Source organism: Oryctolagus cuniculus, chromosome 3, assembly GCF_051225735.1.
Source record: "Oryctolagus cuniculus isolate XC-2025 breed Fujian yellow rabbit chromosome 3, ASM5122573v1, whole genome shotgun sequence".
NCBI classification, from domain to species: domain Eukaryota; kingdom Metazoa; phylum Chordata; class Mammalia; order Lagomorpha; family Leporidae; genus Oryctolagus; species Oryctolagus cuniculus.
The window spans coordinates 118556646-118576990 of record NC_142869.1 but is presented as its reverse complement, the minus strand read 5'-3'; the positions used below and the strand labels follow the sequence as shown (position 1 = coordinate 118576990).

The following is a 20345-nucleotide window of genomic DNA, read 5'->3' as shown; positions in this document are numbered from 1 at the left end:
CCAGTGCTGCAGGAGTGAGCTCAGGGCTGAGCCCAGCCTCCCAGACCTCTGAGGCTCAGCTCTGGAGGCAGCTGGCTCCGTGACCTTGGCGGGTGACCTCGCCCGCCTCTCACAAAGGGAGCTGCGGCCGAGGCAGGTGCCTGTGGGTTAGCCACGACGCCCGCCAAGGCCTCTGCCCCAGGCCAGCACTTATCCTGCCCACGGTGCCAGCTCCTGTCACAGGCCCCAGGGGATCTGAGCTGCACGCCATCCCGTCGCTTCAGGACAGAGAGCAAGGGGCCTCCCTCCCCTGGCTGTGGCTGCTGTGGCCTCATCCCCAGTGCCAGCCTTCAGCAACATGGGCAAGTCCATCCTTGTGTGTGTGCTGCAGAGTTAAAGCAGGTGCTGTGGCCGCCTGCGTGCCGGCAGCCTTCTGTTGGGGGGGGGGGGGCTGCTCCTGTTGCTCCTGCTGCTGCTCTAAGTCCCTGCGCCAGGGCCCGCCCCACCCCCATGAATGTTGAGGCACCACAAAATCCCCTCTGCACAGGAGGGCGGCGGCAGAGAGAAAGGGAGAACAAAGGGGCCACCAGCACACTGTTCCTGGGAGCGCAATGAGAAGTGGGCTCACGGCTGCAACCCTGCAGCCTGGGCTGGGGAGAGGTGAGCCCCCACCCCACAGCACCCCAAGACAGGCAGCGCCCTGCTGGCCCAGGACCCTCTCTCAAACCTGGTGCCCCTCTCCATAAAGCGCCCACTGGCACTGCCTAGGAGCAGGGGCTGGTCCCAGAACCTTGGAGGTTAGCAAGCAGAGCCATCAGTATCAGAGGAGATGAGTCAAGAAAGAGCAAACAGGGCCGGGCAGCCGGGCAGGGCCAGGGCACCAGAGCACGTTGGACAGACAGAAGAGAGAGGCAAGCCTGGCCCAGCCCCACCAGCAGGGCAGGAGCTGCCAGGAGGGTGCAGGCATGGCCACGCCTCCCCAGGGCTCCTCAGGACTGAGGCCTCCCTCCCCCACCCCGTGCCTCTGACCCCAGTGGCTCCAGGGTCAGGGCAGGGCAGTAGAAGCCCATGTGTCTGTTTCCCTTTGGGAGGCTCCCCACCCCCACCCCATCTGGGCTGCGGCCCTCCTGGACAGAGAACACAATGGCACAAATCTAGGGTACAGGGGGCCCCGCTGGACACTGCGCACGGTCACCTGCCCCACCCCACCCCCGCCGCCCCCACTCACACACACCCTCCCAGCGCTGACATTCCGGAAGGCAAGTCCCAGCAGAAGTTCCAGGGAGAGCCAGGCCAAGGCCGCTGGGGGAACGGTGAGCCTGGCCACACCCCACTAAGCTGGCAGAACATGCCCGGCCTGGCCAGCGAGCCGTGCCCTGGGGAGCAGGGTGGGCTCGCTGGGACACGCTTCACATACAGGCCTGGAGGCACGGAGAGCACAGGTGCGTGAGTGGCCAGCCTCCGTGCACAGTGTCCGGGCCCAACAGGGGAAAAGCCACTCCAGGTTCCCCTTCCCACCCCTACCCCCACCCCCGTGGGCCACAGCCAAGGCACAAACCTCAGCTCCTGGGAGTAGGGGGAGGACAGATGGGGGCCACCCTGGCTCCAGTGGAATCGCTGGGACTCTGCTTAACCAACGTCTACTCCCACCACCTTCTCCCAAAAAGGACTCAACAAGGCCCTTGAACCCCAGCAGGACAGAGCACAAAAGAACCGGACAACAAAGACACAGGCAGAGGGGCTGCGGGTCCAGCTGGGCTCTGCACCTCGGGCCTCAGCTACCCACCCCCAACCAGTGAGGACCCCCACCCCCACTCCGCGCGAGCAGAGCCAGAAGGGGAGCCCCTCCCGCCTGCCATGGACAGGGCCTTCAAGGGCTCATGGGAAGCCAGGCAGGGCAGCAGGTGTCCCAGGCCCCAGGCTGGACAGCCGCATCTTCCCCAGGGGTCCACGGGAAGACCCCAGGCAGACCGAGGTGCACTGGACTCAGCTACCCCGGGTACAGGAGGACAGCCCTGCGTGGGAAAGCAGCTTGGACAGGCAGCTGCAACCTGGGCCACACGAGGCCGGCCAGCAGCACATGGCCGACGGTTACCGCCGGCTTCCCAGCCTAGGGTCTGGGCCGGCACCTTCACAGGCCACGCTGCTGATCCCGCCGCGATCCCGCGTGCCCTTCCAAAGTTTGTCCCCCAAGCCAAATCTCCATTGGCCCAGCCGCGCGGAGAGGGGCCGGCTCCGAGGACAGAGGCAGCTGCCCTCCTCCTCCTCCTCCTCTCCTCCCCCCCACCCCCACCCCCGACTCCTCTTCCCGCTCGGACGCAACAATGGGCAGCCGGCCGAAAGAGACCCGGGGCAGAGAGTGTGGAAAATCCCCCACTTTTTTTTTTTTTTTTTTTTTTTTTTTTTTTTTTTTTTGCAATGTCAACCGCGGGGAGCTCGGTGAGCCGGCGGCTGTGGCGCTGCCCCCGCGCGTCCGCCCGCGGCACTGCAGCCGGGGTGGGAGGGGCGCCGCGGTTGATCTGCTGGTTCTCAGACGCCGAGGACGCACGGCGGGGTAGGGGATTACGCGTCCCTCCCAAAGCCGGTAGCGGGGTGTGGGGCAGCCTGGCATTCCCGGGGCAGCTGTTGATATTGGATCCTCCCGGTCTGCCACGGCCCAGGCTCCCTTTTTTTCTTTTCTTTTTTTCCTCTGGCCGTAAGTCCGCGATTCTACGTGAAACCACTGATGGAGGGGACCTCCGGGGCACAGGGAGCATCAGAGCTGCGACTCCTATGCCCTAGGCTCCGCGGACCCCGCGGGCCGGCGCTGGCCGCAGCCGACTCTGCGCCTTCCCGTGTGCTCCAGATCGATCTCGGGGCTGGAAGGAGCCATGGCTGCTCGCCCCTGGGTCACCCAGAGGGAGAGGGGCAACAGCAAATGGACAGACAGCTCGTGCCAGTGCCAGGTGCCCCGCGACCCCTTCCCTGGGAGCCCACGGCAGCGTTCCCCTAAGGAATGACAACGGCAGGGGCAGTCCCCAGAGCTGCCGAGAGAAACCTGCCCAGCCAGGCGGCACAGCTACAGCCTGCCCCCGCCATGCCCACTGGGTCAGGGTAGCTTGCCGCGTGGCCAACGGCTCACCTGCTTTCTGGACTCCTTCTTGCCTCCGCGGGCTCCCCGCGCCTGGGCGGGGCTTGAGTCCAAGGGGAAGGCCGAATGGAATCCTGCAGCCTCCTAGCAAGCGTTTCTGCTTCCTAAGAGAGTTCTGGAAAGAAAGGGCTTCCTGGCTAGAGAGGGAGTTCCCCATCAGCCATCCTGGCGGCTGCGAAGCTTGGTTAAATGGCCTCAGTTTCCCCACTGGGACAGTGAGATCATCCTATTGTGAGGCTATAGTCCGCACACAGACTGTCTCCTTGAGTTCTCAGAAGTGCACCAGCTTTCTGCCCAACACCCCGAGGCCCACCCACATCCCTGGTCCCGCGGCAGCAATCGCCTCTGTCACCAAGAGCTGAGACACAGCCCCTGCCCCTGGCCTGGGAGCTACAGGGAATGCAGGGGTGAGTAAGACCCTGGAGCCAGGGTCATAACCTCTTCGAACCTCAGTTGTCTCACCTGTAAAATGGGTACTGTAGGGGCTGGCCCTGTGGCTGATCCGGTAAAGCCACTGCCTGCAGTGCCAGCATCCTATATGGGTGCTGGCTCAAGTCCCAGCTGCTCCACTTCCAATCCAGCTCTCTGCTATGGCCTGGAAAAGCAGTAGAAGATGGTCCAAGTCCTTGGGCCCCTGCACCTGTGTGGGAGACCCAGAGGAAGCTCCTGGCTCCTGGCTTCAGATCAGCCCAGCTCTGGCCATTGTGGCCAATTGGGGAGTGAACCAGAGGATGGAAGGCCTCTCCCTCTCTCTCTGCCTCTTCCTGTCTGTAGCTTTGCCTTCCAAATAAATAAATATAAATCTTAAAAAAAAAAAAATGAGTACCCACAGGTACTGGAAATGTCCTAGGGACAATGCCTGGCACCCAGGAGCTCTGGGCAAAGAACAACTGGGTGTACGGGCTGCCACTTGGTAGAAAGGGGCGCCCTGAACAAGGACTCCAGGTGGGCTCCCCCAGGGCTGCTCTGCCTCCAGGCCTCAGCTACAGGCTGCAGCCCCTCCCCTGCACCCATGGGCACCTCCTCCTAGCAGGAATTCAGCATTTCGGGGGGGGGGGGTAAGCGAGCTGCCCCCAGGCTCCATAAGCAGGAATTGGGTCACACAAAGGACACGTCCCAAAGGCGCTGGGTGGCTGCTGCTCTGCTCTGGGTGCAGCGCCCGCCTGCCCAGAGCAACACCCACTCTCCGCACCCCGTTTTGAGGTCTCCTGTGTCCTCTTTGGCTGGGGGTTGGGGTATAGGGTTTTTCCTGTTCTCAGGGTTTGCTTCCACAGGGACTTCCTGGTGTGTGTGTACCAAGGTCCAATGGTCATGCAAATACCACCGCAAACAGGCCGGTGCCAGGCAAGCAGGAGCTGGGGATTGCTCCTGGATGCTCACAATTTTTAAATACCGCCTCCATTTTTTTCCAGAACTTTTTCATTGGCGTGTAATAAACTTGGAGAGAAAAAAAATGTACCCAGGCTGAACATCCTTTCCACCAAGGACAGACTGCGCGAGAAAAGCTGGGTCCGTGGGGCTCCCGCCCAGCGGGGCCCTAACGCCCCCGGCGCGGGGAGCCCATCCGGCCGCGGCTGAGCGCCCCAGGCCTCCTTCCCCTTCCCGGCCCTGGCCCCAGCGCCCCTCGGTCCCTCCCAGGGCAGCCCGGCCAGTGCGTTGAGGACTTGGCGGTGCCCAGCCCGCAAGGTCAAGGCCTTTCGTCCCGAGGAGGGAGGCTGGGGAGGCCACCCCGGGCCGGGACCCGGGGAGGAGAGGGGCACCCAGGGCAGGGGACTCCGGCCGCAGCGCCACCCCTCGGGCCGCGGTGCCACCCTCGCCTCGGCTCTTCGCGCCCCGGCTCCTCTGCCTCGCCTCTGCGGGCTGGAATCAGCTCGGCGCCCGGGACCGCCCGCGTCGGAGCGCCCCCGCCCCGCGTCCAGCAGCGCCCTGCGGGGGCCCCCCCGCGCTCCGGGGGCGGGGCCGAGGACCGGAGCGGGCGGCGACGACAAGCGGCGCCGCGGGGGCGGGCCGGGGGCGGGCCGGGGCGGGGCGGCGGCGGACTGCGGAGACGCGGCGGCGCGCGGGGCGGCGCAGAGCGTTCTCGGCGCGGAGCGGAGCGGGCCAGCGCGAGGGGCGCGCGCGCGCGCGGGCCGGGGCCGGGGCCGGGGCGAGCCGGAGCCGAGGCGGAGGTCGGGCTCGGGAGCCAGGAGCCCGGGGCCAGGATCGTGGGGGCAGCCATGGCGCCGCGGAGGGCCGGGGCCCGCGCCGCTGCGGGCGGCCTGGGCGCCGCGTAGCCGGGCCGGGCCGGAGCGGGGCGGCGGCGGCGCCCGCGCCCGCGCCCCCCGCCCTCCGGGCCCCGCGCCCCGCGCCGCGGCGGCCGGCGATGGTGACACATGCGGCGGCGGCGCGCCGGCGGCAGGACCATGGTTGAGCGCGCCAGCAAGTTCGTGCTGGTGGTGGCGGGCTCGGCGTGCTTCATGCTCATCCTGTACCAGTACGCGGGCCCGGGGCTGAGCCTGGGCGCGCCCGGCGGCCGCGCGCCGCCCGACGACCTGGACTTGTTCCCCACGCCCGACCCACACTACGAGAAGAAGTACTACTTCCCGGTGCGCGAGCTGGAGCGCTCGCTGCGCTTCGACATGAAGGGGGACGACGTGATCGTCTTCTTGCACATCCAGAAGACGGGCGGCACCACCTTCGGCCGCCACCTCGTGCAGAACGTGCGCCTCGAGGTGCCTTGCGACTGCCGGCCCGGCCAGAAGAAGTGCACCTGCTACCGGCCCAACCGCCGCGAGACCTGGCTCTTCTCCCGCTTCTCCACCGGCTGGAGCTGCGGGCTGCACGCCGACTGGACCGAGCTCACCAACTGCGTGCCGGGCGTGCTGGACCGCCGCGACCCCGCCGCGCTGCGAACCCCCAGGTGAGCGCCCGCCACGGGACGGCACCGTCGGGGCCCCTCGCCCCCACACGCGCGCGCGACTGCGCCCCCGAGCCGCGGCCGTGCTTCCCCCGGCTCTGCTTCCCGCCCCTTCCGACCTGCGGGACGCCCAGTGGCCCCAGCTCGGCTGCTCTGGCCAGCTGCCGCCCCCTGCCCTCTGACCGGGCTCTCATAACCGCCTCTGTGCGTCCCTGCCTGGCTGCGGTGCCCGAGCTCCCCGCAGGGTCACCGCCCGCTGCCCTCACCTTTGTGCGCCCGCCCAGCGGGCTTGAGAGCCGATGTGCCTAGGCTGTGGATCCAGGCTGGTCCCGCGGGTGTGCCTGCGGGGTGGGGGCGTCACGGTGGTGCGTGTAGCCCACCTGGAGTGTTCGCTTCCCGCAGCCTTCTAGTACCAAAAGTGGAAGTAAGAGAATTGAGGCACCTGTGCACCCGTGGTGCCCCCTGCCGTCAGGGGGGCGGGGAGGCGCTGCCTGCCGGGGTGTGCAGGTAGAACAAAGGCCCTGTGTGACCTGAGGCTGGGGGCGGGGAGGAGGCAGGGCTGCCTGCCTGTCCTCCCCAGACAGGAGAGAACAACAAAAGCTACCTCTTGGGGGCTTTCTTCCCCAGGAACACAACGGCCAGGTGGGGAGCTGCTTGGGGGCACCTGTGCACCCAGGCACCTGGGGGCGGGGGGAGTCCAACATTCCCCATTCCCATGCCCCCCATAGCTGTGGGAGTAGGGAGCCCAGGGTGGACCTTCGTGTGGGCAGAGGTGCGGGAGCAGCTTCCCTGGGGAGCACTTCCCGCGGGACCTGGCAAGTGCGGGCTGTCAAGGTGAGAGCTGGGATGGTTCCTTCCCAGGCCCGTGGGTCCCGGCTGCAGGCTGCGGGCTGCCCCTGCGGGCCAGAGCCAGGTCCTCTGCCTGCCTTTTGTTTCTCTGTCTTGTTTGCCTTGGGACTGAATTTGCAGCCTGGCTGGGGGTGGGCGCGGCTGTGGCTGGCGGAGAGGGGTGTCCTGTGGTGCTGTTGGGTCTAGCAGGTGCTGCTCTCAGGTGTGTCTGGGGGGGTCCAGCCGTCATCCTGGAGCTGAGCCCAGGCTACCGTGCAGCTGCCGCTGGACAGCCATTGGCCCTTCTCTTCCTGTGGTCTGTCTCAGACTGTCAGGAAACGGGGAGTCCTGCAGCTGGGGGGTCTCCCCGCCTGCCTTTGGCTGTGCCTCCCCTCAAAAAAATGCTCCCAGCCCAAGAGGTGACGTTCTGGGGCCTCCTAGGCCACGTTCCAAACTTGGCGCTGATGGAGCCGTCTGCCCAGGTCCTTGAAGCATTGCTTCCTGTTCTGCACAGATGCACATTCCTGCTGTGAGGACCCCCACACACACACCCCCACCCCCTGGACCCAGCCACCCTGCCTTCCAGACCAGGTTCTGGGCTATAGGCTATAGGCTCTGGGCACTGACCAACCCCGACAGACCTGGGAGGGCACCTCCCTGCCTGCAGTGGGGCCGCGGAGTAGGGCCATGGTCTTTCCTGCCGAGGGAGACGGAGTTGGTGGAGCAGAGCCCCGGAGGGGAGACTGTGTTGCACCTGCCGGGAGGCCACCAGAGCCTTGGAAGTGATCGTGGCCAGCAGAGACAGCCGCAGCCCCAGAGAGCAGCCAGGATGCTCTGCCTGCAGCCCTGCTCCTCAGATGAGTGCGGGGGCCCCGGCCTGCCCCACTTGGGAGCTGGCCTACCAGAGCAGGAGACCCTGCTCCACCCCTACTCCCCAGCCCAGCCAGCAGTGGGAGGACCGGGTGGGGCAGACGGACCCCGGGCAGACGGACCCCAGGCCCAGGGCTGGAGAGGGTAGGGGACGTGCATGGTCAAGAAGCCACTTGCCCAGCAGTGTGGGAGGGGCTTCCAGGCCCTCCAGAGACCACCCCCCTCTCTTCGGCCATCGGCTCTGGCAGTGGGCAGGGCCACCAGGCAGGTGACAGCGGCCTGTCCCCCCTCTTTCTCTCCCTCCCTTCTTTGTGTCTGTCCTGGGGACTTGGTGGGTTGCTTGTTGAATGAGCTTCCTCGGAGGCTATGTGTGTGGCAGCTCACCCGCGGAGGGCTGCGCCGGGCAGGCAGCGCAGGCAGCGTGTTGCCGAGGTGGGAAGGCACTTCCACCCAGGGACGGTGGAGCTGCCTGGCCCTGGCAGCAGCATGGGTGGTGTTGAGCAGTGTGTTGTGGTTTGCCCGGCCATGCTGCGGCATCTGCCCGCCCTCCTTGCGGCCGAAGGGAGGGTAGGGTGACCAACGTGGCTGGTGACCTCAGGATGGGGTAGGCTGGCTGGGTGTACGCGGACAGGGGCTCTCTATTCTGCCTCGCTGTGGCCCCAGGGGCTTGGACAGTGGCTTCCCCAGCCCCCGCTCAGCTTCTGGAACTTCTCCCCTGGTACCAGGGTCTGCAGTATTTGGGGGGAGCAAGGAGAGGTGGGCCCTAGGTGTAGACTCCGCCTGGGCTGCTCTGAGCAGGGCAACACATTCTGATGACAAACGCGGACAGGATGCCAGCGCCTTCCTGGAAATGGTTTGGAGCTTCTAGCGGCTGGTAGTGCTGGCTGCCGTGCGAGAGAGGAGCGGGCTGTAAGCGAAGCGTCGGCCTGTCCCCCCAGGTCCTGTGTCCCCTGTGGGGGCTGCCGCGCCGGGGAGCTTTGAGAGCACCCAGGAAGGGCATGTTGCTGGCCGGCTTTGCCGAGCTGATGTCCATAGACAGCGGCGAGTGGCTGGCTGTTACGAAGGGCTGATGTGGCTGGAGTGTGGCTGCGCCTTCCCCTCCCTGTCTGCCTAAGGTGGGCTCCCCGCACCTGTGACGTCAGCCTGCAAAGGCAACGCCCCCTGGAAGGAGAGAGCACCACGGAGACCAGAGTCCATGATGCGTGGCCTCTCTCGGGGCCTGCAGCTCCTGTTTGTCCACCTGCCCCTCCCCTCCCCCATCATCCTGAAGTCGGCTCAGGTTCCCTAAACCTGCCTGGTGCCCAGCCTGAGCTGTCCCTGTGCCCAGCAGGCCCTCCCCCCTCCCCCCGCCGTTCTCCTGGTTCCTCCTCTCCCTTTGGTCTCTGCTCATGTGCCCCTTCCTCCAGGAAGCAGCCCCTGACTGCTGTCCCTGGCACATGCACAGTGCATTGGTGCCGGCGTTGCCCTCTTGTTGTCTTGTTGGCACCAGTGAGAACTTTTCTTCCTTCCCCCGGGGTCCGGGCTCTGTCCCGCCTTTCCCTGGGAGCCAGGTTCAAGGAGCAGGCGTGGTTGCTGTGCTGCGCCCCGAGGTCCTCAGGGGCTCTGTCCTGGGGCAGGCCAGACGGGGGCCAGGCTTGCATCCCGGCACTTCTGCAACAGCTGCTGCCCTGTCTGACAATTTGCAGCCCTGCCTTTGTAATCACCTTCTTCCTTAAGATCAAGGGGCAACCCCACACGTGCCGTGGGGACAGCTGCTACCCAGAGCACGTGACTGAGGCCAGGCAACAGGACCTGGGACCCCGTCGGGGAGCCAGCACGGCCTTTGATGCGCCGGGGACTCTGAGTTCAAGATGTCCCGAGTTACATTTCTGCTGAAGACAGAAAAGCGGTTGGAAAACCGCTGCTGCTTAAGCTGACCCATGAGAAGGCAGACTCCGGGCGGTTTGTCCACTGACTCATCTTCAGTGGCTCATCGGGCTTGTGCGGTCGTCACCTCGGTGTCACTGGTGTCGGCTGAAGCCCCAGAGGGTGAGCCAGGCCGGGGCTTCCTGTCCTGGGCACCTCGTGTGCACAGCCCGGGCCGTGATGAGCCATGCATGTCCACAGTGCTGGGGCAGGGGTCGGCCTCAGCCCGGGGACTTGTCTGCTCCTGGGTCGGCGAGCCCCGAGCCCCTTCCTGGTGTGCACCTGGGGTCTGGCGGGGCGCCAACAGGGAGGGAAGGCGAGGGCCTTGCTCTCCGGACAGTAAGGGACCTGGAGCCTCACTCATTCACACCCAGGGATGGTTTGTGGTGGGTGGGGGAGGGGAAGGAGGAAGAAGGAAAGCAGAAGCATCCTGCTCCCTACGCGTAGTTTCTCCACTCTAATCGAAACCATGGTATAAATTACCCGTGTGTGCTGCCCGTGTCATTAAGAACTTGCTTGTCAAGCGGCCGCAGTCACTGGCCGCCCCCCGTTGGACATGGCCGCCTCCCAGGCTGTTGTGGACTTGCGTGTCATGTAAATATTTTTGCATAGCTCTGGTTTCCTTTGGGAATTCCGAAGAGCGGAATTTCTGAATGGCAGCGCCTGGCTGCTGGAGTGTACTCAATGTACATGTTCAGTTACTTGTCGGAAAGTCTGCCCGCCCTGGCTTCCCCCTGGAACGCTGGCTTGCCAGTCTCCACAGCACCCTCACTGGTGTATGGCCGTGGGGTTATAAAGAGCCTACCTCCTTGATTCAGCAAAAATCCCTGGCCTGTGGTTTCTATTGCACAGCCCTGCCCAACCCATGTGTCTTTGGAAAGGGTGGGCCAGCATTTCTCCAGGGGGGTGGGAGTAAGGGTCTGGGCCCCAGGCACCCCCACCTGCTCCCAGGGTTTCTGGGGTCTCAAGAGGGGGCAGCAGGCCATGAGGGCAAATGAGAGGCCAGTGGGGCAGCCTCTGTCCCCTGAGTGCCCGCCCAGTGGGTACTTGGAAGGAGTGACCTTGCTCGGCCCTTGGCATCCCCGTGAGGCTGGTGCACACACTTGGCCCCATTTCCCAGACAGGACAGCCGAGGCCCAGGAAAGTTGGAGAACTGCTCAGTCCCTGAGCCTGAAGGGCTGGGAGCAGACAAGTGGCATCTGTAGATCCTGCAGTCTTGTGCTGCACCCCCAGGCTCCGCTCCCGGGAAGATCAACCCCGGCCGAGAATGGCAGCCATTGGGTCAGACCCAGGTGGGCTTCCAAGACCTGGGCAGACATACCTGTGTGGTCAAGTTTGCTGGCAAACATGGCAGCAAGACAGGAAGCTGGCCACACCCTCCTCTCTGGAAAGAGGTGCTGGCCGGGGGGTGAGGAGTTGCAGAGAGAAGCCATCACCCGTGGCGGTGCTTGGGCGGGGGACGCTTCGTGCAGCGGGGCTGGTGCCCAGAGCTGGGCTGTGGGCTGTGGGGAGGATGGGCGGTGCAGGCTCGGACAGGCCTGAGCTGACCCCACTTCCGCTTGCTCTGCCCCGGTGGGAGGTGGGGGGCCAGGAGGCAGGACCTCCCCGCCCCACGGCCCTTTTCTTAAGGCCTCATTCCTGGCTTTTCAGGAACCAGCTTGGCTCTGGTACTTCCTAAGAAGATTGCAATGTTTGTTTTGGCTTTGGCGGGGAGAGGGAGAAGCGAGCTGTACTGGAAAAGGGAAGGGTCTAAGCCTCAGGAGGCGAGGCCGCCCGGACAGGCGTGTGCATGCATGCGTGGTGGCAGCGGGCGGGCCAGCCTACAGCCCCTGGCCGGGCTTTGTGGGGTGAGCAGGCTGTGGACAGCAAGCTGCACTCTGGATCCACGGCCCTGGTTGAGACACAACACCCGAGATCCCTAGCTGGTCCCAGGGACGAGTGGGAGCCCACGAGGGTTGCAGGGACTCAACAGTGTGGGTGGACAGGGCCGAGCAGAGAGGCCTGACTTTGGTGTCGCGTCTGCCTCCAAATGCAGTGCGGGCCTGGGACTGGTGGCCTGACCTCTCCCTTCCGGGGTACAAAGGCCTTGTCCCCAGCCCCCAGCACACAGGGGCTGTCATGTTGGAAAAACTCAGCGTGTGCACAGCCACACGAAGACCTCCCGACCAAAACGGGCACCAACAGAGGAGGCCAGGGTCAGCCAGGCGGGCGGAGGGAGGAGGCCGTTCAGCCACCGGAGAACGCACAGATGCTACCCTGCCCGGCCTTGGTGTGAACCCGGGGCCTGTTTGCTCGGATGAGGAGGCGGGGCCAGCCAGGGCAACCCTCGTCCCGTCCCGTTGCCACCTGCCACGCTACAGGAGGCCTCTCCTGGCCTCTGCCTCTTCACCACCTGCAGTTTGCTCTGTCCCAGGCTCTCTTCCAGGCAGCTGCACTGTTTTGGAGACCCCCTGGCTGCTGGTCCATTCACTCGGCCACACACTCAGGGTCTGGGACGGCAGCTGCCCCAGGGCTGCCCGTGGAGAGTGACACTCCCCAGGGTCCCGGCAGACCAGCTCAGGAGCCCTTGGGGATCATGGGCCAGGTCTTTCCGAGCCTCAGTCTCCCCATCTCTTCCCATCAGTTCCAGAGGAGCCAGCGACCTGTTAGCCACAACCTCGTGGTGCTCCGCCGCCACGCTGTGTCCATGTCTTTGGGGAGCCTTGCCCCCCCCCCATAACCCACAGCAGGGTCCTGTTGCTCATCTGTAGAGCAGGCTCCGGCCACGCGCGCAGGGACGTGAGCAAGAGGCGGCCCTGCGGCTGCCCCGTAGCCAGCCGTCTGTGCCGGCGACGTGAGCAGCAGAGCGGCGCGGCTGCCTTGGCGTGTTTACTCGGGGATCGGGATCGTTAGAACGCCCAACGGGGGACGTCAGAGCTCATCCGTAATTGTCTGGAGAGATTAACGCTCTGCAGTTACTTGTTTACAAAGCTGTAGAGGCCACGGAGGTCAGTGGCCATGGGTCACCCACCCCTGCTGGCCCCGGGCAAGAAGTGGGGGCCCTTATCTCCCCGGGACAGGGCCTCCCCTCCACTCCGGTAGCAGGGCAGGCCCAGCCCTTGTCCATCCACTGGCCAGCCAGGAGCTGTGCCTGAGTCGTGGCTCCAGCAGATGCTGGAACCCAGCCTGGCCCTGCTCCGTGCCTGGCCGCTCTGAGCTTTGCCGTCTTCCTGCAGCAGTGGGAGGCCAGGGCTCCGAGGGAGTCCAACCTGGAAGCCCCACTGTATCCTGCACAAGCACGTAAGGACAGGACGACCCAGCAGCGAGGAACCAGCCCAGGGGAAAACTGCCTAAAGTGTTTGAAAGACCAGGCGCAGCGGCAGCCAGGGAACTGCCCCAGACCCCGGGTACCCCGGGACCGGGCTGGGGGAGACAGGGGACCCAGGCTCGGAGCCAGTACCAACCTGCTCAGCTCCCAGTTTTGCCTCTCACAAGGTCTGTGCTGTAGTTCCCTCGTCTGTAAAATGGGCACACCACTAGTGCTTGCTCCCTAGGTAGGCACTTGGAATTGTGCCTGCAAATCCACTCCTTTGTGTAGGAGGCTGCCAGGAGTCCCATCTCTCCTGGGGATACGGAGGGGGCCTTCAGAGCCAGCCCGGGGTTAGCACTTTTTTTTAAGATTTATTTATTTATTTGAAAGACAGAGTTACAGAGAGAGGGAGAAACAGAGAACATCCATCCACTGGTTCACTCCCCAAATGGCCGCAATGGCCAGGGCTGGGCCAGGCCAAAGCCAGGAGCCAGGATCTTCTTCCAAGTCTCCTACATGGGTGCAAGTGCCCAAGCACTTGGGCCATCTTCCACTGCCTTCCCAGGCGCATTAGCAGGGAGCTGGGTAGAGAGTAGAGCAGTCAGCACTCGATTGGGTGCCCACGTGGGTTGCTGGCATCACAGTTGTTACCCACAACACCACAGCACCAGTCCCAAGCTGTTGTTCTTGTTCTGTGAGTTGATCAGCTCCAGGACCTGCAGGTTGCATCAAAACAACCAGAGTCTAGGTGGATGGGCTCCTGTCACCTGAGACACCCTCCAGGTGTCATCACTGGCCTCCCCAGGTGACAGCCCGGGACGTGCTCTGCTTTAGCTGTGAGGGTCTCCTGCTTCCACTAGGCTGTGGCATTGGGGGCCACCCAGCACCTTTCTGTCCACGTCCACGTAAAGGTCCCCGGGAAGCCCCTGGCCTGCCCGGAGACGCGGAGCCCACCGTGCATCTTGGTCCTGGTATCTGCAGCCTGACCCTCTGAGAAGAACTCAGCATCCAACCCAGGATGCCGGGTGCAGGGCAGGAAGGAGTGAAAGGGCCAAGGTGCTGGCAGGGCCCTGCCTGCCCTTGTGTGGGGGATCCCCTCCTCTGACACCCCTCGGGGCATCTGCAGGGGTGGAAGCCCCACTGCAGGCATACAGCTTGCACAGGCACAGCCCGTGCGGCCCCCAGCACTGTCCTGCGTTCCCCACACTCCCCGAGCCTGTCGGGCTGCCTTTCTCCATCCGCGTAGCCCTGTACGTCCCTTAAACAGCGCTCAGCACCGTTTTCATCTTACAAACTTTCTAGAGCCTGCATCAAACTGCACTTAACCTTCTGCAGCCCGCTGTCTTCTCCCAGCCTTGGTTTTGAGATCTAGCCGTGTTGGTCCATGACGTGCATGTTAATTCATCAGCTGCCGGATCGCACAGCAAGGTTGCCTAGACCTCAGCTCCTTCCTCCCCATCCCCCTGCTCTGTGCCGAGAGCAGCCGGCGGCCACCACAGCCGGCAGTGACCGTGCCCGTCCATGATCCGCCCATGTCCCCAGGCACATGTGGGCTAGAAGGTGGCTTGGCTTCGGCCCTGGGTGGACGTCCCCCCCCCCGCCCCCTGATGCTGGGCCTGAGGCTCGCTGTTGCCAGCCAGCCCCATGGCTGGGAAGGGGGCCCCTCACCGTGGTGACAGTCGCCAGGGAGGTGGCAGCCTGCTGTGTTCATTCACTATGAGCTCTCCCCCAGGGGCTCGTGGTGCTTTGCCTATTGATTCACGTGTCCTGGTGATGTGCTCAGCAGCGCCCCCTCCTGTCCATCCTTCTGCTGTGCCTGTGGGTGCCCAGGTCAGCCCCATCAGGCGGCCAGGGAAGAGTGTGCCTGCCCACAGCTGAACTCTGCGATCCCGGAGCTGGGCCAGAGGCTCCAAAGGCTGGGTGGGTGGACAGATGGCCTGGCTGACCGGCCATCCCTCTTTGCAGCATGGATTCCCCAGGGACGTCCCCAGGGGTCCTCCCCAGCGGCCAGGGCAGCAGCTGCGCCACCCAAGCCCAGCAGCCAGAAGAGGCGAGCTCACAGCCATCAGTCCAGGGATCCTTGGCTAAAAATAGACCCTTGCGAGCTTGGACCCAGTGCTCTGAAGTCACAGGAAACCTCTCCGTCCCCCACCCCCATCACCCAGTGAACATTGACAACCCCCAGCCTGGCCAAGGAGCTGCACCCACACCTGTGCCTCAGTCTCCCCACCCCACCCCCATCACAGGTCGGTGCCTCCAGCTGGCGCCCAGCTGCCCCCACATGGCACTGCACTGGGCACAGAGCTCTCGGCACCCCCCCTTGGCCCAGGCTCCCTCCTGGAAGCAGTTGCTGCAGGCCAGACCTGCCACCCCACCCCCACCCCCACCCCCACTGGCGCAGGCCAGACAGAAGGGTCCCATCCATCACTGCCCCTCTGACATAGAGAAAGCTGTCACATCACCCCGGGAGGGGACATGGGCGGGGCAGGGGGTGGGGCTTGCCTGTCCCCACATTGGGAGATGCAGAGATGCACAGGTAAATATTTACGTCTCTGGAGCACCAGCGTCCTTGGTAAAGGGGACCCGCCGGCCTGGTGGTTTCGCCTCTGCGTCTCCGTGGCGCCGGCATGTCCTCTTGAGCAGTGAGGCTGGGCCTGCTGGGTGACCCTTGGTTCGCGTTCCTCATCTGGGAAAGCATTGCTGCAGCAGCCCAGTCCTCGGGCCAGGGCACGGCTGCTGGAGGGAGAGCTCGGGGGAGGCACTGAGGCAGGCATCCCTGTCCCAGCGCGACCACCCTCATCATCAGGGGCCCCACTCTTCAGATGAGTAAACCGAGGCTCGGAGAACCTAAATACCTTGTCCGCTAAGGTCCCCCGTGGCAGAGCCCGTGGCTCCAGGATTTCCCCTTTATTGTGACCAGAAGCAGGAAGGGGTCCTCACCCATGGTGGGGTGCTGCCTGCCTCTGGGGCAGGTGAAGTGGCCACACTGTGGGCAGGGGTGGTGTGGAAGCCCAGGGAGAGAGCCCCGCCCTCGGGGTCCTGCTGAAACTGCTAAGGCTGGTGGGGGGGGAGGGCAGGAAGTCAGAGCAGCCGCTCTTCCATTTGGAGCTTCTAGTGTCACCTAGACACAAAGGCCCCGCCCACACATGGGGGTTGGGTAGTGCACCGGGAGGGACTTCCAGCCCCGCCTGACTAACAAAGCCCTTACCCACCGGCTTCTCTCCCCTTCCTCCCCCCCACCTTCCCTTGCGCTGCAGCCAGGTGAGCTAGCAGGTCTGGGCCAGTGCAGACAGCGCTGCTGTGGGCCCACCCCCGGAACCCCATGGGAGGTCAGGGCCTCCCATCCAGCCAGGCCGTCCATTTGGGCGCGAGGCAGACAGGTGGATGGGAGGCAGGAGCGAATCTCCTTTCTCCAGAAAGTGGGGTTGGAGGGGGACCCAGGCAGGCGCCAGACCAGGCTCGGCCACAGCGTGGCAGGTGACAGAGGTTGTAGGAGCCCAAAGCAGAAGGGCTTAGGTCGTGGCGGCAGCCTGCGGCATCCTCTTCCTGGCTCTGTCTGCAGCTCGGGCCCCTGCTGTTGGGGGTGGGGGGCCCCTCGCTCTGCCCGTCAAACACACAATAGAGCAAAGGTGCAGAGGCTCCATGGCCAGGGCTGTGGACCCCCTCCCACACAGCTCCTGGCTGCAAGGCCAGCGTTTGCCACATGGGCAGCAGTAACCCCTCCCTGGTAGGGGCTCCCACACAGCTGGGGACGAGGGCCTGCATGTGGTGCTCAGACAAGGCTGGCCACTCGACCCCTGCCTCGTCCCCCGGCTCACGCCTCCATGTCTCCTGCGGGCCAGGCCAGAGGCAGGCAGGCAGGGAGGGGAGTCCTGGAGCCTCAGCGGGGACTGGCTTCACACCGCCCTCCTGCATGCAGCCTGTGGCCTCCTGCAGGGCTGTGACCTTGTCAATGCTCAGCCACCTGCCTCCCCCAACCCAGTAGCACCGCACTGCTCCCAGGTCACAGGGTCAGCAGGTACAGGAGCCTGGAGCCCTCCTGACCACGAGAGAGGGAGCAGCGGCCACTCCTAGATGTCAGGAGATATTGGGCACTCCTGGGGATGGGGGCCCTCTAACTGGCCCAGTGGGCCAGCATGGAGCAGCAGCCACAGCCATCTCCACCATCGTCCCTGGTGTGTGAGGCTCTGTGCCTTTCGTCCCAGTTGCATTCACCCAAGGTCCCAGGCTGGTCCATGGCCAAGTGGCATTCAGGCCAGTCACCTTACCCCAGAGCCTGTAAGAGGTGCATGGGTGGGCGGATGTGTGGGAGAAGAACCATTGTGGGAACTGGCGCCCCTGATCATAGAGACCACGAAGTCCCATGATCTGCCCTCAGCACACCGCAGAGCCAAGAAAGCCAATGGGGTGGCTCAGTCCAGGTCCCTAAGTCTGAGCTACCAGGGTGGCTTCAGTCCGGGACCCAAGGCCTGAGAACCCAGGAGCTGTTGGCACAAGGCTCAGGGCCCAAAGGGCCAAGAAGCCGGAGCCAGATGTCCCAGGCCAGGAGATGGGCACCCCGGCTCCAGCCAAGGGAGGGGATCCCCTTTTCTCCACCTCCTGTCCCCTGCAGGCCCTCCGCCCACTGTGGTGGCCTCCTCACTGAGGGCCGGTCTTCCTTATCCAGCCACTGACTCAGGTGCCAGTCTCCCCTGGGAACACCCTTCCACATACACGCCCTTTAACAGCCGTCGGTGTTCTGACGCTCGTCAACACGTGGCCTTTAAGCTGGAACCACGCTATAGGCAGTGACGCACTCACTGGTCACCCAGCCTGGCAGTGGCTCCGAGGGGAGCCTCGGTCATTTATTTTGAGCCATCCACCTGACACCCCCTTTAGCAGTCGGGGTGGCACAGAGCAGGAGTGGGCGAGCACTTGGCTCAGATGAGCAGCCACCAGTTGGGACACTTGCATCAAGTCCAGGCTCCACTCCCAACCATTGCAGGCGTTTAGGAAGTGAACAAACACTCTCTGTCCCACTCTGTGTCTCTGCCTCTCAAATAATTAGTTTAAAAGGGAGCGCCCACCTCACAGGGCTGGCTGGCCAGCTGTGCACCTGCTCTGTGTGGCCCGGTTGGGGAAGGTGTACAGGCTGCACTTGGTGGCTGTTGGCGCTTGCGTGGATCAGCCTTGGGTCTTTCTTTGCTTGTCCTAGACTGTGAAGTGAACAGAGAGGCAGAGCAGCATGGAAGGCCAGGCCCTGCGGAGCCCACCCTGCCTGGTACCATGCTCTGGGGAGGAGGGGCTAGCACTCAGCTCCCCCTGCCTCTGGGGCACCCTCATCCACCGGTCTCTGTTTCTGCCACTTGCTTGCTGTGTGTTTCTCAGTCTACAAAACAGGGTTATGCCTCCCACACTGTGGCGAGGGTGAGATGAGACCAGGCATCAGCACAGGGGCAAATCAGGGTGGTCTGCAAGGCTCCAGGGTCGGTGGGACACAGGGCAGGGGCCCCCACAGGTGCACCCTAGACCGTACACTCCATGCTGCCTGGTGGCCCCCTTGCGATTGGCAGAATGAGTCAGCACATGCCAACAGCACCAGTGTCTTGATTCTTGATCACAGACCTGGAGCTGACGTGCGTTGAGACCAAAGTCCTGTCTGCTGCCTGGACAGGCCAGGAGCTCAGACCCGTTCTTCACCCACTGCTCAGTGCCGCCCTATGGGAGGGTCACTGCAGTGGGAGACTGGCCACTAGGCACCTGGGGATAGCAGGGCCGCCCACCAGTGGGAGGGAGGCTTCCAGGTGCTACTCAAGGAGGTGACAAGAAAGGAGGCAGCCAATGGGCACAGAGGGCGGGGTGGGGAGGCTGTGAGGGATGCAGTGCACCATGGGTGCAGGACCTAATCAGAGCTCTTCCTGTGCCCAGACAGAGGGATCTGGACCCACCCTTGGGGACCTCCACCCACACCTGCAGGAGGCCACACACGTATACATGTGTGACACACATGTGCACACATACATGCATGTACACATAAGAGTGCACGCACAAAGTCTTGGAGGCACACACCCAGCCAGACCTGGGCCCTGCAAGCTGCCAGCGCTGCCCTTGGCTGCCCACACGTGTGGCCTTGGGCTCCAGCAGCTCAGCAGCCAGCCAACACATTATGTAGCCAGGGATGTGCTGCCTGCCCTCACTGCACCCCTCGGAAGCCCTCCAGGGCGGCAACACCTGCCTCAGGTCGCAGGGGCCGTCGGGGGTCCTGAGCAACACATCTGTCTTCGTGACTCGGAAGAAACGGCTTTTTTGCAGAGGCAGCGGACCCGGCAGGCACTGGGGAGGCCTCTGCTCTGCTTCGCTCCCTCAGGCTGGCGTGGTGTCCCCGACCCTTTGTCAGCCCGGGTGGAGGAGCGGGCCAGCCAAACCCCGATGCTGCACGTGGCTGTGGTTTCCATCAGTGCCCTGCGATTCTCGGGAGCAGGGTCAGCCTCAGACCTTGCACCTGCACAGGTGTGTCCACAAGAACAAAGAGGCGTGCGGGAGCTCCTGGGGCTGCCACATGCACACAAACGCACACGCACACGCACACCCCCAGCCGCAGCTCGGGCTGCAGAGCCAGCGGTGACTCAGAAGCATTCTGGAACAAGAATACCTTTTTTTTTTCCTTACAAATGGTTGGCACTTCAGGATGTTTCCTCCCATTTGGAATTCCTTCCCACCCGTCCCCTTTAAGAGCTGAGCAATTTTCCACTTGGTGGCTGGGCCACTCCTCCATCCTGAGCCCGGAGAAGGGGCCCGGCTATTAGAGGAAATGGGTTTTCATGGAAGGTCTGCTGTCACTGCAGAATCGAGGAGGGGGCAGCCCCTGGAGGCCCTGCCACACGGGCTGGGAACGCCAGGCCCACAGGGATGTGCAGAGAGCTGCCTTGCAGGGAGCCAGAGCCCCAAAGCCCAGACTCAGACCGCATGGCTAACGGCTCCCTTCCTCCTGCTGCCCCACAGGAAGAGGGGTCCCCAGACAGTGATGGTGACGGCCACGCTCTCCGTCCGCCTGTGTGATGGGAGGGCTGTGCCAGGCGCCCTACACGTGCTGGGTACATGGGGGATTCTCCTTGGGAAAATAAGGATTGGTGTTCAGCCTGGGTAAAGGGCTGTGGGGTGGGGCTGGCCCTGGGCCTCTGCTCTGCCCCCCCGGGAGGATGGGAGTACAGCGGTCACTTCAGTGGGGTCAGGGGGACTGGCACCCACAGCCAATCAGTGCCCCCTGTGAGTGCCAGCAGGGCTGGCTCAGCTGTGCCATTCTGTGGTCTGAGGAGCCCATGGGGCCACGTGCCCTGCTCAGGTAGCACCCACCTGGGCCCCTTCACTTAGTGTCCTGCTTGCCAGACTGCTAATTCAACACTGCTCAGCCCAGGGCGGGCTCCAGGCCACCCTGCTGCCCTCTCTCTGCCTGCCCACCCCCGGGGCCT

General features: G+C 64.2%; 1 protein-coding gene across 1 annotated transcript in view; it reads left to right on the top strand.

Moving 5' to 3' along the window:
- Positions 1–5173: 5173 nt before the first annotated feature.
- HS6ST1 (heparan sulfate 6-O-sulfotransferase 1) overlaps positions 5174–20345 on the top strand; it is a 38797-nt gene continuing 23625 nt past the window's right edge. Inside the window, exon 1 of the mRNA XM_008258460.4 lies at positions 5174–6008. Within this exon, the coding sequence (XP_008256682.2) occupies positions 5482–6008 (527 nt within the window). The 5' untranslated portion in view covers positions 5174–5481. The remainder of the gene's footprint in view (positions 6009–20345) is intronic.